We start from the raw sequence: 14,528 nt of genomic DNA on the forward strand, positions 1-14,528 counted from the left end.
CTCTTCATCTCCACTGGAAGGGAGTGGCTGTTTCCTCTATGTGATGGCTATAGGGACAGGCTGAAGGAGACATTGTCTCAGAGACATTGAAAAACAAATTTCTGAGAGAGTTTATTCTTAAGATGAACACCCTCTCTTGAGGTAAATGAGGGGGGTGAGGAGATGAGGTGGAGAACTCTTGGAGGGGGCTCCAGAAGGGGGGCAATATTTGAAATGTAAATAAATAAAACAATAATAAAAAGACATAGTCCTCTGGTAGTTTTATCATCAATACAAAGTTACCACTTATAATCATCTGTCATATTTTGTCTTCCAGGAGCATTCTTTTTTTTTTTTTCTCCTGTTCCATGCATTCCTTTGGTATAAGGAAGTTGTAGAGGTGGGGGAGGGGAGATGTGATGGGAAAGGGGGCAGCTGTCATCAGAAAGGGTCTGGGGAAGGAGCTCTGGGAGAGCAGGGAGCAGCTGGTGGAGAGGAGAGAGGGTGGGTAAGGGCTATGCTGCTGGGCTTTCTGTAAGGCCCCTCCATGTCTCTGAGATCCTGTTAACCTTTCGAGGGTCTCAGTCCATCCACTTCTGTCATGGAAGGACAAACAATACCATCTAGAGAGGCTTCTGGGGTGCCTTTTTTTTTTTTTTTTTTTTGGATTCTGGTCACCAGAACTGTATGTGGGCATGGTTTTCTGGGTGAAGAAGTAGTTAGGCAAGAAAAGAATTCATCCCCAGTAGCCATGGTAGAGAAACAATCCAGATGGCCTTTGGCAGGTGAATGGAGAGATACAATGTGTCATGTATCTGTATCTGAATGTGTAGATCAGAATAGCACTCAGTCTTCAAAAAATAATAAAATAGAAGGAAATTCTTCCTTTGTGAGAGTATGACCAGGTGGACACTGCATTTAGTGAAATGAGCCATGAAAAGAAAGGCAAACACGGCATGGGTCCCGTTTACACACGGAATTTTAAAAGCTAAAATTCAGAAAAATGGAGCTGGCAATTGTTATTTTGCTTAAAACGATGATCTCTAATGCCACATATTTTCTTGCAGACAGCTTAATTTCGTTCCTCTTTATGGTTGAATAAACTCCCTTGTATAGACTTAGACCATATTTTCTGTGTCCAGAAAAGTGACCAAAATTCATAGGTCAAAGAGCCTGAAGTTCCTGTTCTGTAAGACAGGTGGGTTCTCGGTCCCCGATGTACCCATGGTAGCCATGTTCATGGGACTAGAAATGGGCTATTCTGTTTGGCATTGCTGTTCAGACTTCTACACCATCCAGTTCCCGAAACAATCTGGGCTGTGGATTCCAACTATAGCACTTCAGAATTCCGTGTCTTTTGGTAGCAACAAAAGAGTGAGTGAAACAAAGCCTTGTTAAAAAACAAACCTGGAATTGATGTCACAAGGCTGGATGGCAGTCTTCTTCATATGACCTGGGTTTGAGACATGAGACACACACACACACACACACAGAGAGAGAGAGAGAGAGAGAGAGAGAGAGAGAGAGAGAGAGAGAGAGAGAGAGAGAGGAGGGGGGCTTACTGGTGATCACTTCATGATAATATTCGAAGAATCAAGTTGCATTCCTTGAATATATTATTTGTCAATTATCTATCAATAAGGCAGAAAAAAAGAAAAGGATGCCATGTGTCTTCTGAGTCCTTTACCGCTTTAGAAAATGGGGTTGACATTCACCTCAGGACAGCGACAAAGAAGGCCCACTCAAAGGGAGTGTTCCAGCATATTCCAACTTGAACTGGATAAGGGGAAGAAGCAGCCTCACACAGGGGGAAAGACCTCAGGCAACAGGCCCGATTTCTGCGTGCAGTGTGCCCTAAAATTCAAAAGAGGGCAGCAGATAACCTACACTCACTGCCTGGAGGACCCAGCAAGTGTGTCACCTGAGGAACGCCAGCACAGGGAGTCGGGGTCTTTTTAAAAACTCATCGAACCCTGGCGTTCACCACGACAGAAATTTGTTTCCAGTCCCATGTGCTTGAAAAGCAGGTACGTGATTCATGGGACTGAAAGGGGCGAGTGAAGGCTTTGTCCTAGCAGACTCCTGCTCCCCGCCCCCAACCTGCAGAGGGCCGGAGCTGCCCGCAAAGGCAGCGCAGCAGTAATGTCAAGTGCCAGTGCGAGGGGGCGAAGGCCGCCTGGCTGCCTCTGCAGTCCTGTGATTGCTTCTGCCTGGTCTCCGCAGTGAACAGAGCCCCCTATAGAGTCTGTTCTTGGCAGAGGCTTTTCTATCCAGTAAGATCCACCCGAGCGGCAGTGCTTCCAGGAGAGAGTTTGGGACAGAAAGGACATGCCCCATGTCCCGTCCCGGGGGCTAGGCTTTTAAAGAAACTGAGATATGGCTTAGAAGACTGGGAAGAAGCCTCTGGGACCTCAATCTGTAAAAACAATCTTTTATTGTTATAGTTGGGGTTTTTGATTTTTGTTTTTGTTTTTCGAGACAGTGTTTCTCTGTGTAGCCTTGGCTGTCCTAAAACTCTCACTCTAGATCAGGCTGGCCTCAAACTCAGAGATCTGCCTGCCTCTGCCACTCTAATGTTAGGAGCAAAAAGCATGTGTCACCATTCCTTGCCTGAACACACAGTCAGACCTCTGGAGTCATCTCTGAATCACTGGGTCGTCTTTATAATGCAGTCCCTTGAGTGAGGTGACTTTGGGAGTGGATCCCAAATGCAGTCTTAAGCAGGTGAGGAAGAGTGATTGAAATGGAATCTTCCAGTCCAGACAAATCTCAAGCTGGCTGTGAAAGGCTTCTGAGGTCTCAGAACTTGGTGGTGATGATGGGTTTTTGTTGTTGTTGTTTTGTTTGCTTGTTTTTTTTTTTTGTTTTTTGTTTTGTTTTGTTTGGTTTGGTTTGTTTTTATATATATATATGTATATATAAATTCTGCCTGGTGCTGAGCCGCTACTTCCTCTTACTCAGAGAACTGTAGAATCACCTCAACCTACCCAGAAAAAGCCAGACTATTTAACATACTATTTAACATTTAGCTGTTGCCTCTAAAAGTTGAACCCTTTATATCTTTTTAATGGATTTTTCATTTCTTGATAAATAATTGAAATTTGTTAAAAATTTCATCAACAAAGTAAATTCTTAGAACTGTGGAGAGTTCTGATCACAAACTGGGAAAATATGCATTCTCTCTCCTTTTTGTAACCTCTATACAAACTCTATAGCAAAGTTAGACGCTATACACACCTGATACACATCTAGATACAGCCCTGACAACTGATGACACACAAAAAATTTGGGGAAGCATGCCTTAAAGTTCTGGGCTGATTTAAAATTAAACAGTTATCTGGAGCAGAATTAATCTGCCACTTCGTAAGGCACTGGAGAACCAAGGGTTCCCTTCATATGTGTAATAATGAAATCTTGGCAAGGACACAGGCCCACAAGCACATGCTTAGTCTCTGAAATGCTGAGGCAGGGGGATGAGATTGTATGGGTGTCTCACAGGGCAGGAAATTGAAAGTGCAAGCTGATCAGAATTGGTAGGATCTGAGGAGTGCCGAGGACCTCAGGATTGACTTGCACACTGGTTATGCAGTCTTTTACCCCACCACCACCACCACAAAACAAAACAACAACAATAGCAAAGACAGTGCAGTGAGCTGTGACCGGCTTCTCAGGAGCAGCCTTTAGTCTCTAGAGTTGCTATTGTTCAAAACAGTGTTGTTCTCTTGGGGCAGAGCCCTTTACTGAGTGTAAAGGCAAAGGGAATGGCTGTGCTTACAGAGTTTGTATGAAAGGGAAAGGAACTCTCAGAAAAAGAAATATATAATATAACAACACAAATAGGGGTTTTTTAAAAGGAGAGAGGAAGGGGACAGGGAAGGAGGGAAGGTGGAAGGGAAGGTAGAAAGGAGGGAGGGAGAGAGAGAGAGAAAGAGAGAGATTAGGGAAGAAAGAAAAAAAATGAGAATAAATTCCGATAGTGTAAATGTTTTTTGTTGTTGTTGTTGATGCTTTTAAAGTTAAAAAGATTTTTCTGCTGAGGATGGGAGGCCTGAGCTTTAAAAGAAATGCTTTTAGAATTATTTTATTGTCTGTGTATGGGTGCTTTACCTGAATGCATGTCTGTGCAGACTGCCTGGTGTCCTTGGAGGTCAGAAGAACATGATGGACTCCTGTTCTAGGGAGTTTTTCCAGCCGTTCCCCTTACAAGAGGTGCATCCCAAAGTCTTACACCTTTAATCTCGTTATCAGTACATTGTGGGACTTTGATATTTGTTCATAATGCCTCTACTTCCTGATTCACTGGAACGCTGAATATTGACACCCCCCATCTCTCTGTTGAATTTCCTACACATAAGGACACATAAATGCCCCAAGTAATTTTCAACATCAGTTATGAGAGATATGTTTTTCTCAGCCCTGACGAATACAGAGTTTTGATGCTGTTAATTCTGGTTTTGATTTTGAGATGGGTTCTCACCTAGTTCCAAGATGGTCATGAACTTGCTGAGGCAGGTCTCAAACTCCTGGAGATCCTCCATCTGTTTCCCAAGTACTAATATCACAGGTGTGCGTCTTCACTCCTGATTCTTATCCATTTTCTTAGCTGTTATGTGGTACACCGCTCTAGTTTTGTCTTTCAAAGTTGCTTCTCCACCAGAAGAATGTAAATAGACTAGTCACTGTGCAAGTTATGAGCATTTAGCCCCACATCAGGAAACAGATCAAAACACAGGTAAGAGCTGAACCTGACCTTCTAGAGCAAAATCAACAGACCCAACCCCTCTGCCCAGCTTCCTACAAGGAAGCTCTAAGAAAGCAGGGCTTCTTAGCTTTCCCAGTACTGCTGTTCCCTCTTGCCTGAACCCTCTGACTGTCTTCAAATCTGTCTTGTGTACACAGCATCATGGCTATTCTGGAGACTGGGGGGGGGGGGAAGCGGGGGGGGGCAAGGAAGCATGAAAATGTCTCTGCATCAAGAAGGCTGATCCCCCTCAAGTATGTATTAGCTTTTTTTTGAAATCACTGCTGTGGGTATCTAGTGAACACATCATACACACCCATGTCTTCTATTTCTGCTTATCTTCCCACTGGGCAAGGGCAGGCATATACCAGTCATTCCCTTCTCTATCTGTCAAACACACGAGCTTCCATGAAATTTGATGGCAGTGATAGTGTATCCCAACCCTATACACGGCTAGTGTGATAGTGGTCAGTAGTGCCATGCTAGGTAGTAGTAAGGCTAACACAGTGGTTTCGGTAGAACCACTTAGCTGGTGTTTTTATGCTGGGTTATAGGCAATGTCTTGGAATGCTTTCATATAGGAAAGGCAATAAGATTTTTTTTTTCTGAATGTGTTTTTCAGAAGAGTGTCATCACTATTAAAACCTGGTTGTTTATGCTGCCTGCATGGCTACCACATAGATGCAATGAGAGACGATAGTAACTTGGAAAGATGCAGGAGAGGGTGGCATCTCTGCCCATTCTTTTATGTCTTCCTGGCAAGTAGTATGCTTTAGTGTGAACATATAGGAGGTTATTGTGATTCCCTTCCACTCAGAGAAGGACAGGACAAAAACCAAGGCTACAAAGGAACCAGCACTTGATACTTGACCTGTCCCTGGGTTCCATCCAGAGATTCCCTTGGAAGGGAGACAGCTCAGTTGTTAAAGAACTCTCTGCACCAGCTCAGAAACCTGAGTTCAGCTCCCCAAAAGACTTGTAAACAAACAAACAAACAAACAAACAAACAGGCAAGGCAGTTACTAGCACTTGCAAAGTAGAGATGGTAGATGGGTCCCTGGAGTTTCTTGGCAAGCTCATCTAGGCAACCAGTAAGCTTCCAGGTTTGAGAGACCCTTGACAATACCTCATGCTGACCTCTGGCCTCCGCATGTGCACACGTGCTACACATATCAAGTCCCCTTTGGTGATTCTTGATCCTTGTGGAGAGCTTCACCTCTGTTCAACTTTTTTTCTTTTTCTTTTGTTTTTCTGAAACAGGTCCTCTCTGCAAGCCCTGGCTGTCCTAGAACTCACTATATAAACCAGGCGGATGTCCACCTTACAGAGATTTGCCTACCTCTTTCTTCTTAATGCTGGGATCCAAAGGCACAAACTACTACTCTCTGCTGCAGGAGAAGAGGGAGGGAGAGAGGTGGGAGGGAGGAATTCCCCCCTGCCTGCAGCTTCTGGTCATCCACAGCCAGTCAGTCACTTGTCCTTTCCCCTCCTTGCCCTGCAGTTTCAGCCCAGGCTCTGACTGACTCCTTACACTGACTTGAATCAGTGAAGCCCCTTTTTCTACTGAAAATACAGGATCTGCTCTTCCCCTCGACTCTCCTTCTCAGTGTCTCCTTCCAACCCTCTGCATCCGGCTGACGGCACTCCATCCTCGAGAACACACAGCCTATCTGTCTTCCATGTTGGAGGCAGCCAAAGGCTTTCAGATAATGAAAATCTCTCCTCTCTGCAGTTTTGAGCTGCAAAGAATTTGCTAGACTTGCTGGTACAGAGCTAGCACTTGTGCTCTGTAATCTCCGGAAGGTCAGGAGTCTTACCACATACATGGTCACAGGAAAATAATGATAGCATGGACTGAGGAGTAGCCAGAGTAGCCGCTAACTGGCTGGGTGAGGAGATTTTTTTTTTTTTCCCTAAAGAGGCAGCAGCTGAATCTTGATAGCTGGGAGTTTAATAACCAGGACTAGGAGTTGGGGATGGAGGGTCCAGGCAGGGGTAAGACCGTATGGGAAGAAAGGAAGTGTAAAAGAGCATGCGTAGACAGGTCAGGTTGACTTAGCTGGTTCAGCTAGCAGGGCAGGTGTCTTCTGTCCCCCACCCTTAGAGTGTCACATGGTCTGATCTCCCTGTAACATTCAGGGATCTGTCATACTCCATCAAGACTTGGAAGGTAAGCTGAATTAACACGCACAGGATGAGATCTTGGGTCCATAAAATGCATGCACAATGACAGTAAGGACTGGAGGACAGAAAGGACTGGTAGGAATCATCACTACCACCACCATCATAGTTATGTTGAGACAGGGTCTCGTGTCTCCTAGGTCTCATGTATCCCAAGCTGGCTTTGAACTCATTATGTAACTTGAACTATAGATCCTCTGGGTTCTACCTCCCACATGCTTGGATTATAAACATGGGCTATTATACCCACTTTATGTGGTGCTGAAAAGTTCATGTGGCAAATTCAACTCGGGGCTTCCGCTGTACTGGATAGGCACTCTACCAATCAAATTATATTCCTAGCATGGAAATGAGTCATTTAGTGCCTAGATGATCAGCTAAGCTGATCCAGGGAATTGGACATTCTGCCATAGGAAGAGAGGGTGTCAAGTTATGCAGAAGAAGAGAAAGGGAGAGAGAAAGGAGGTAGGATTTCCTCCTCCCTGCAGCTTCCAACTCTTCCACATCCCACACACGAATGGTTAGATTCATATGTGGTAGAGCAAAGAGACAGAGTTCAGGAGATGGTGCTGCAGAGATGGCTCAGGGGATGAGATCACTGGCTGATCTTCCAGAGGACCCAGCTTCTATTCCCAGCACCTACATGGAGCTCAAAGACATTTGTAACTCCAGTTCCAGGAGACCTGACACCATTTGGGGGGATGAGGGAAGGGGCACTTCCACGACATAGGTTTGCATGTGGTCCACATATATTTATATATGTAGGCAAAACACCCACACATAGACATTTAAAATAGAGAATGAGCTCAGGGAATGATACGGAATCCAGATGTGGATGGAGGTTGCGGAGGTAGCCTGGGGACATCAGCTTCAGGAGCCATTTTTATGATGGAGTCAAGAGGCACGATCTCGTGCTTTTCTCAGATTTCCGAGCCAGAGAGAAGTTCCACCCATCAAGATAAGGAATCCAGAAGAAGAGCAAGTCTGGGGAAGACCACTTCAAATCTATTGCTTCTCAGGGGCAGGGCCAACCAGAAGACAGCTGATAAAGGTGGAAAAGAATTAACTGAGTGGGACTCTGGGGGGAAAAGCTGTCAGAACAAGACACTGTTCATTCACTCAACACTTTTCAAGCTATCACCACAGGCTATAAGAAGAAAAAAACATAGGTATTCTTCAACCTTAGGGAGCCTCCTCTGTTTTAAACACAGCCAGCCTTGGGTGGTGAGCCTGAGTCTGTGGCCACCGAGGCTGGCTGCTAAAGTCACATCCTTACTTTCTGTCCCTCAAGTTTGCTGTTTCCCGGACTTTCTCTGATGGTACAAACCAGAGTATCTTCCTTCCTTTTACCTTTCTTGAGATTACTTGCAAGGTTCAAACAGCATCCTAAGATTTCCTAAACGTAGTTGATTTACCTGTTCTTTTGGGTTGCTTTTCATCCTGCCTTGTGCTTACATATAAAGTGCTTGGTTCAAGCAGTCCAAGGTAAAGCTCCTGATATGAATCACTTCCATTTGGTGTGTATGGAAGGCCACTGGTAAGGTGGTCCAGACCCAAGTTTTAGTACTTAACAGTTATTTATTTTGAAAACAAAACAAAACAAAAAACGGGATAAGATGTAAACTTGAACACAAACACACTAGGAAAAATTCACTTTCAAGGGCCCAAGGGAAGCCTCTGAGACCCTCAATAAATTGGTTCTCATTTGTAAATAGTGTCTCTGTCATTGAACATATGCACTGAATCTTGTTTTAGGTACAGCTGGATGGAAAATCAGTTATACAGTCTTGGGGGCAGTGGTTCTAATTAATAAAATGGATACTTTAGCAGAATATCATGCCTTATAATGACAGAAGCCATGTGGGTCTGAAGCCTACTGAGGACAGCCCTATTAAGATTCACTCAGAGGTTGAAAATTAATTTCCTGGACTTAACACAGTAGCAGTGGGAAGGCTTTGCTTCCTCTTAAGCCTGGAGGGTAGGGGCTTGGCCCTGTGGAGATCCAAAGGCTATGTGGGCTGATTAACATGTATATAATTAATATGTGCCAACTAGATAGGAAAAGGCAGTTTGATTAGACTCTGCACTACTGTGAAATAATTTTTTTCTGTGACCATTTTGTATTTTCTTTTCTTTCTTTCTTTCTTTCATTTATTTTATTTTATTTATTTATTTATTTATTTTGAATCTAGTCTTTGGGCTCCACCACCTTTGTGTTTAGGATCTCTGATTCCTGTTGTAACAGACACTATCTCGTAGGGAAGCTACCTGATTCAGAGTAGATTCTCTGCCCACTCATATCACCCTTTAAAGTCACACTTTTTACCCCGTGGTAAGAAACATGGTAAATAACTGAGGTGATCCATCAAGAGACCTGCTCCTGATCATGAAAAAAAATTGCATAACTCGGTGCAAGTCAATTAAAAACCACAAACTTCAGATCCTTTTTCTCAGTGAAGATTGATTTATTAGTACAGGAGGAATCTAATACAACAGGCTGGGGTGGGCAGAAATGAATCAAAAATTTTTTAAAGTTTTAAAAAATGCCGTTAAAGTTGACAATAAACTTGAGTAGGAAGTGTACAATATTCAAAGTCAGTTCTTTCAAACAAAAAGGTCTATATTATTTTCCTTATCATAAGATGTCTGAGATGCCAGGACTTTGTAACAACTTTAGGAACAACATCCACAGTGAGTGTGTATGTCGGGTTATATTTCTTTTCCATCCAGGGTTTTAAATAAACCTTGTTCTTTGGTTTTTGCCTATACAATGAAACTCTACAAATTACCAAAACCAGGCCAGGATATTTTCTTTTGTTAAGCTAAATATCTGCACAAGTAGAACAATCTGGATAAAAGACTTGAAATGTTTTTATTATTTGGTTGCCTGATTAGGACACAGGCAATATCTTCACAGATAATGTGGCATCTGCTACAACTATATAGGATACTTGTCATTTAATCAGCAATGGTTGTATTTTTGTTTTTAGAGATGTCAACTGCTGCTTTAGTGGGCCAAGGAAAAAATATCAACTCTCAAGAACAGGATCTCTGTATTTCTTTCAGTGGTTTTTTGTGTGCCCAAATATAAACTTATATGCCAATATCTCTCTTCTAACAGCAGAAACATACACACATAAAGATTCAGGGTCAAGCAAGGGTAGTTTTAAACTCTGCCCAACAGCTTAGGTAGGGTTCAGCAATGAGGCATGACAAGTCCACAGTCTCAGGGAAGGGCACACACGTGACACAATCCCTCTGAAATTAAACTGCCAAAAGAAAAGGAGGAACTGTGCCCTTTTTAATAACAAAGAATGCAATCCTTAGAGTTCTTGAGATCCGGAATTCCACCAGCGGTCTAGTGCTTTCTTCCTGATGTACAAGAAGTATGAGCGATATAAACCAACCAAGTACAAACCTCATTCAAAAGCAGCCCTTTGACTTTATAAGACTCAACATCAGATACACCAAAGTCTAAATATACCGGAGACCAGAGAAGGAGCTGAGGGGCAAGCCTTGGGGTGGGAGGTGGACAGGATGGCACAGGTTTTACAGAAACCCTCGATGAGTTGCACTCATTTTGACCCTTTCTTTTGAGGTATCCCCCTAGCTGACAGCTAGGGACTGTGACATTTCAGATACCCATAAATATTTGACTTTGACTTCATAAAAAGTCCCTTGGGTCTATAATACTTTTATTCTTGTATAATCTGAAACAAATCCTTTTCCTTTTAAAAATCAAACAGAGCACGTTTACACACAGTTCACTATTTACAAAGCACCCAATTAAATCCTACTTAAATCTCCCACTCTTAAAAATTCCATCTAACTGGTATGTAAAATACCCATTACATTAAATGTGTTCATAAACCCTGGAGTTCTCAGCTCACCTAGAATATATGATTTTCCCGGAAGGGAAGGAGGGTCCTTAGTCAATTCTATAGCGTTAAGAAATCACATCAGAAGTCACAGTACAAGACAGATAAATCTACTTTTAATTTCACATGTAAAAGTTACACATCACATGGAATTGGACAGTAGCTTAGTGGTGACTGACATCGCTATAGTGAAAATCATTTTTTTATAGAAAAATAATCTAGATGCGGTCATCAGAATTTTTGGTCTACTTAAGTTAATGTTTGAAGATCGACTTTTATCCCTGCTTGAAGGATTTTCCAGTATGTTTTTTTTTCTTTCGTTTTTTTTTTTTTTTTTTCTCCTACTGATGCCTATTAATATTCTTTGGAAGGAGGAGGGTAGAAAATGTCCGTTTCCAGAGTTTGTCCTTTGGTAGCAAGCAGAGAACATTTTTCATTTCTATGATTTAAATAATCTGTACAGATATGAAACTTCATGACATTACGCTTTAGTGTAAAATGAAGGACGAACATTTTCACTTTGAAAAGACAGCAGTTCTGTACACTCCTTAAAGGTCCAAGCATTTCTCCATCCTATATGCAAATTCTCTCAGAAGCTATTTTTTTTTTTACCACAGTTCAAAAAGAAAAACACACACACACACACTTAACTCTTTATATAGTACACTATAAAACCCTGTACTTAAAACCCGACAAGGTTTTCAACATGTACACTCCAATAAAAAGGTTTCCATCTAGGTTAAAGAAAGCACATTTGAAAGGACTCATAACCGGTTTATTTTGTGATTGAACATCTCATGCAATCATGCAAGACCAGTACTGGAGAGCTGTAACTTCTGAGCCTCAGACACTGGATACTGGGCAGAACAAACAAAAAAATCAACAGCCTGGCCAAACAGAAAACATCCAGATATTAAGAGCTCTGCAAGGGAGCTGAAAAATAATTTTCCAAAAGAAATATTCCCATCGATTTAAAAAAACACACACATAATATTTACAAAAAATATTTAATTAAAAATATCTTATAATTACAGTAGTCTATTAAAGCGCATATACTTTCTCACACTTATAGAACATCTCTCTATATATACAGGGTATGAAATGTCACTCACTTATCTATACAATATGTAACATTCTTGCAGAGAAAAAACTCCCCGCCCTGTTATAATCATCTATTTTAAACAATAGATGTAAAACAACGTTATCTACAATGCTCTGGTATATTATTAGTAAAGCTTCAAAAACAAAAACAATTCGCTCGTCACAATGTAACCTCTAAAGTTGGATTTACTATTGGTTTTCTACTTAGCAGTCTTGTTGACAACACTTAAGCTTCCAAGTTTAACTGCACCTCCAAAAGGATGATAAAAATAACCACAGAAATGTACACTTTACAGCGGTTATAAAAGAAACTAAAGAGAATACGTACGGTGAATGCTTGTGAACGTGCAAAAAAGTAAAAGTGAATTTAAGTTTTATTATTTTTTCCCCTTCTCTATCTTTCTTTCTCTCTCTTGGAATGACAAGACGAGACAATGTTTCTAAATTTGCTGAAGTTTTTTTCCCCCTTTCCTCCGGTGGCTTGTTTCTCTTAATTTCTGCTCTGGCCCTCCCTTTCTAGGGCTCCTGGCTCGCTGGTGCTCAGGCGGCCGCACACCTGTGGAAGAGGAATGAATAGAGGGGGTGTGTGAACCTTCTCGCTGCAGACTAACTGGCGCCACCGACCAAACTCAAGACATGCATGATCAACAACCCAAAACAAACCGCCAGGTCAGGCAATACCCGCAGCCTGCAGCTCAGCCAAGCGCCCAGGAGGCAAATGCGGGCAGGGGAAGGCTAATGGACGGGTTCAGGGCGCTCTGCCCGCATCCCTCTTTGTGGATGTCAGGCCGCTCAGCTGGGGAATGAAGGGTAGGGAGGAGGGTTGGGAGATCTCGGGACTCTGGGATAGTTTCCACAATCACGAGGATGCTCTCAGAGGTAGAGGAGACCAGTAGAGCCTGTCGGTCACAGGCTGAGGAACTCGGGCAGCGGGGACCTTAGCTGATGAGGCTCCGCTGAGAGAGATCCCCAGTAGGAAAGCTAAGTGGACTACCTTGCTAACTGGGTGGCAGAAGTGTGGGTGGCAACGGGGGTGGGGGTTACGTTTCAAAATGCTAGGGGACAAAGATCGCAGTGGTGTCTGGCACCAGCAGCCTCTGGGGAGGTGCGACCCTGGTGGTCCACTACCCAGTTCGGGACCTGAGCGCTCACCTGGCCAGCATGGCTCAGCGGCAGAGAATGCTGTCGCCCTGCTTGTTCACGGCGCCGGCCTGGAACAGCAACCCAACACCAAGGGAAAGGTTAGAGTGCGCAGACCACATTGTCGCCACCGCCCGGGAGCCGTCCTGGGAAACTAGGCAGGCGAGCAGAGTCCCCACCCGAGCCCGAAGCTGGGGAAGCCCCCTGTGATGCAAGGGACACTCCGGAGACGTTAGGCTCCGAGTCCCAACCGCCTACAGCTCAGGGAACAACGACCAAGCCCAGCAGGCGGCTCCCGGTGGGGATCCAAGAAGCCGCTGTCATTCCCTGAGAGGAGGAGAACCAACCCGTCTCTCGCCGCCCCGCCACCTCCCCCGCGATGCCCAGGGTGCCCAGGGTGAGGCTTCTCACCGGGTCAGTGTTGAGCGCGGTGAGTGGGGTCCGCGGCGGCGCAACCGGACAAGCCCCGGCCGGGTGGAGCGGTGGCGCGGGCGGTGGCGGTTGTCTTAGCAGAGCTGGGTGAGTCTCCAGCGCCAGCTGCAGGTCCAGGATGTAGTCGATAACGTGCTGCAGGATCTCCACTTTGCTGACTTTCTTGTTGGGCGGGATGGTGGGCACGAGCCTCCGCAGGCGACTGTAGCAGTCGTTCATATCGCACTGCAGGCACAGCGCCGGCTCATCGGCCGCCGCCTCGGCAGCCTTACAGCGCGCTGCCGCCGCCGCCGCGGCCGCGGCTGCCGAGCCACCCAGGCTGTGGCCATGCTCCGCCAGGCAACGTAGCGCCAGCTCCCCGCCGCCGCAGCCCGACGGCGCCTTGCGGCCCGAGGGGCGCACCGGGCTCACCGCCTTCATCGCGCGCTTCCTGCGCCCTGCGCGAGAGGACCCGCTTGGGGACAAGCGGTGGAGCGAGCTCTGGGTCCCCGCCCGCGATACGCTTTGCTGCCCTCGCCTGCGCGTCCGGAGCTCGCAAGCACCCAGCGGCCCCAAGCTCCAGAAATCGACCGGAGAGCTGCTCGGGGTTTTGGCAAGGGGAATCTCAGTTTTTAGTGAGCGACACTCTGCCCGAAGCAAAAGACAAGAAAAATCAAAAACCCCGGAAGAAAAAAAAAGTAGCCCACCCTGGTCCCTGAGCCGTTCCCGTCCGAGCTCCGACTAAGGTGGACCGCTGCCCCTGAGCTCCCCTAGCCCGTGACTGCCCCCCTTTCAAAGTAACGACTTCCAACCGCGCCTCCCAGCTCAACAGCGTCTCCCGGCTCCCGGCGCAGCAGTATTTGTAGAGCCGCGCGCCTCGGGGGCGGGGCCAGCGCGCGGGCCGGGTCGCCACGAGAACCGGACGCGGGCGAGCTTGGCGCGCGGGCGGTGGCGCGGAGGGAGGTGGCGAGGGCGGGGCGCTGGGCAACCAGAATGCGGGGATGGGCGGGGGGTCGGGAATGACCAGCCAATCAGGAGGACAGTGCCACCTCGGGGAATGCCGCTCGGGCCAATGGGAAGGACACTCCATTCCGTCA

The 14,528-nt window shown here is 45.4% G+C and overlaps 1 protein-coding gene and 1 long non-coding RNA gene across 2 annotated transcripts; one reads left to right on the forward strand and one right to left on the reverse strand.

Moving 5' to 3' along the window:
* Nucleotides 1-1,834: 1,834 nt before the first annotated feature.
* On the forward strand, nt 1,835-6,314 carry LOC117713492 (uncharacterized). The gene is made up of 2 exons (XR_013112082.1): nt 1,835-2,006; nt 5,981-6,314. It is a non-coding gene; the product is annotated as an uncharacterized LOC117713492 (long non-coding RNA).
* A 5,218-nt stretch (nt 6,315-11,532) lies between these two features.
* Nucleotides 11,533-14,271, reverse strand: Id4 (inhibitor of DNA binding 4). Its single transcript, XM_034510320.2, has 3 exons — nt 13,432-14,271; nt 13,033-13,091; nt 11,533-12,436 (listed from the first exon to the last, which is right to left on the reverse strand). Exons 1-2 carry the CDS (start codon nt 13,870-13,872, stop codon nt 13,047-13,049), a joined length of 486 nt encoding a protein of 161 aa, XP_034366211.1. The 5' UTR covers nt 13,873-14,271; the 3' UTR covers nt 11,533-12,436; nt 13,033-13,046.
* Between the last annotated feature and the right edge of the window lie 257 nt (nt 14,272-14,528).

This window comes from Arvicanthis niloticus, chromosome 8 (genome assembly GCF_011762505.2).
Source record: "Arvicanthis niloticus isolate mArvNil1 chromosome 8, mArvNil1.pat.X, whole genome shotgun sequence".
NCBI classification, from domain to species: domain Eukaryota; kingdom Metazoa; phylum Chordata; class Mammalia; order Rodentia; family Muridae; genus Arvicanthis; species Arvicanthis niloticus.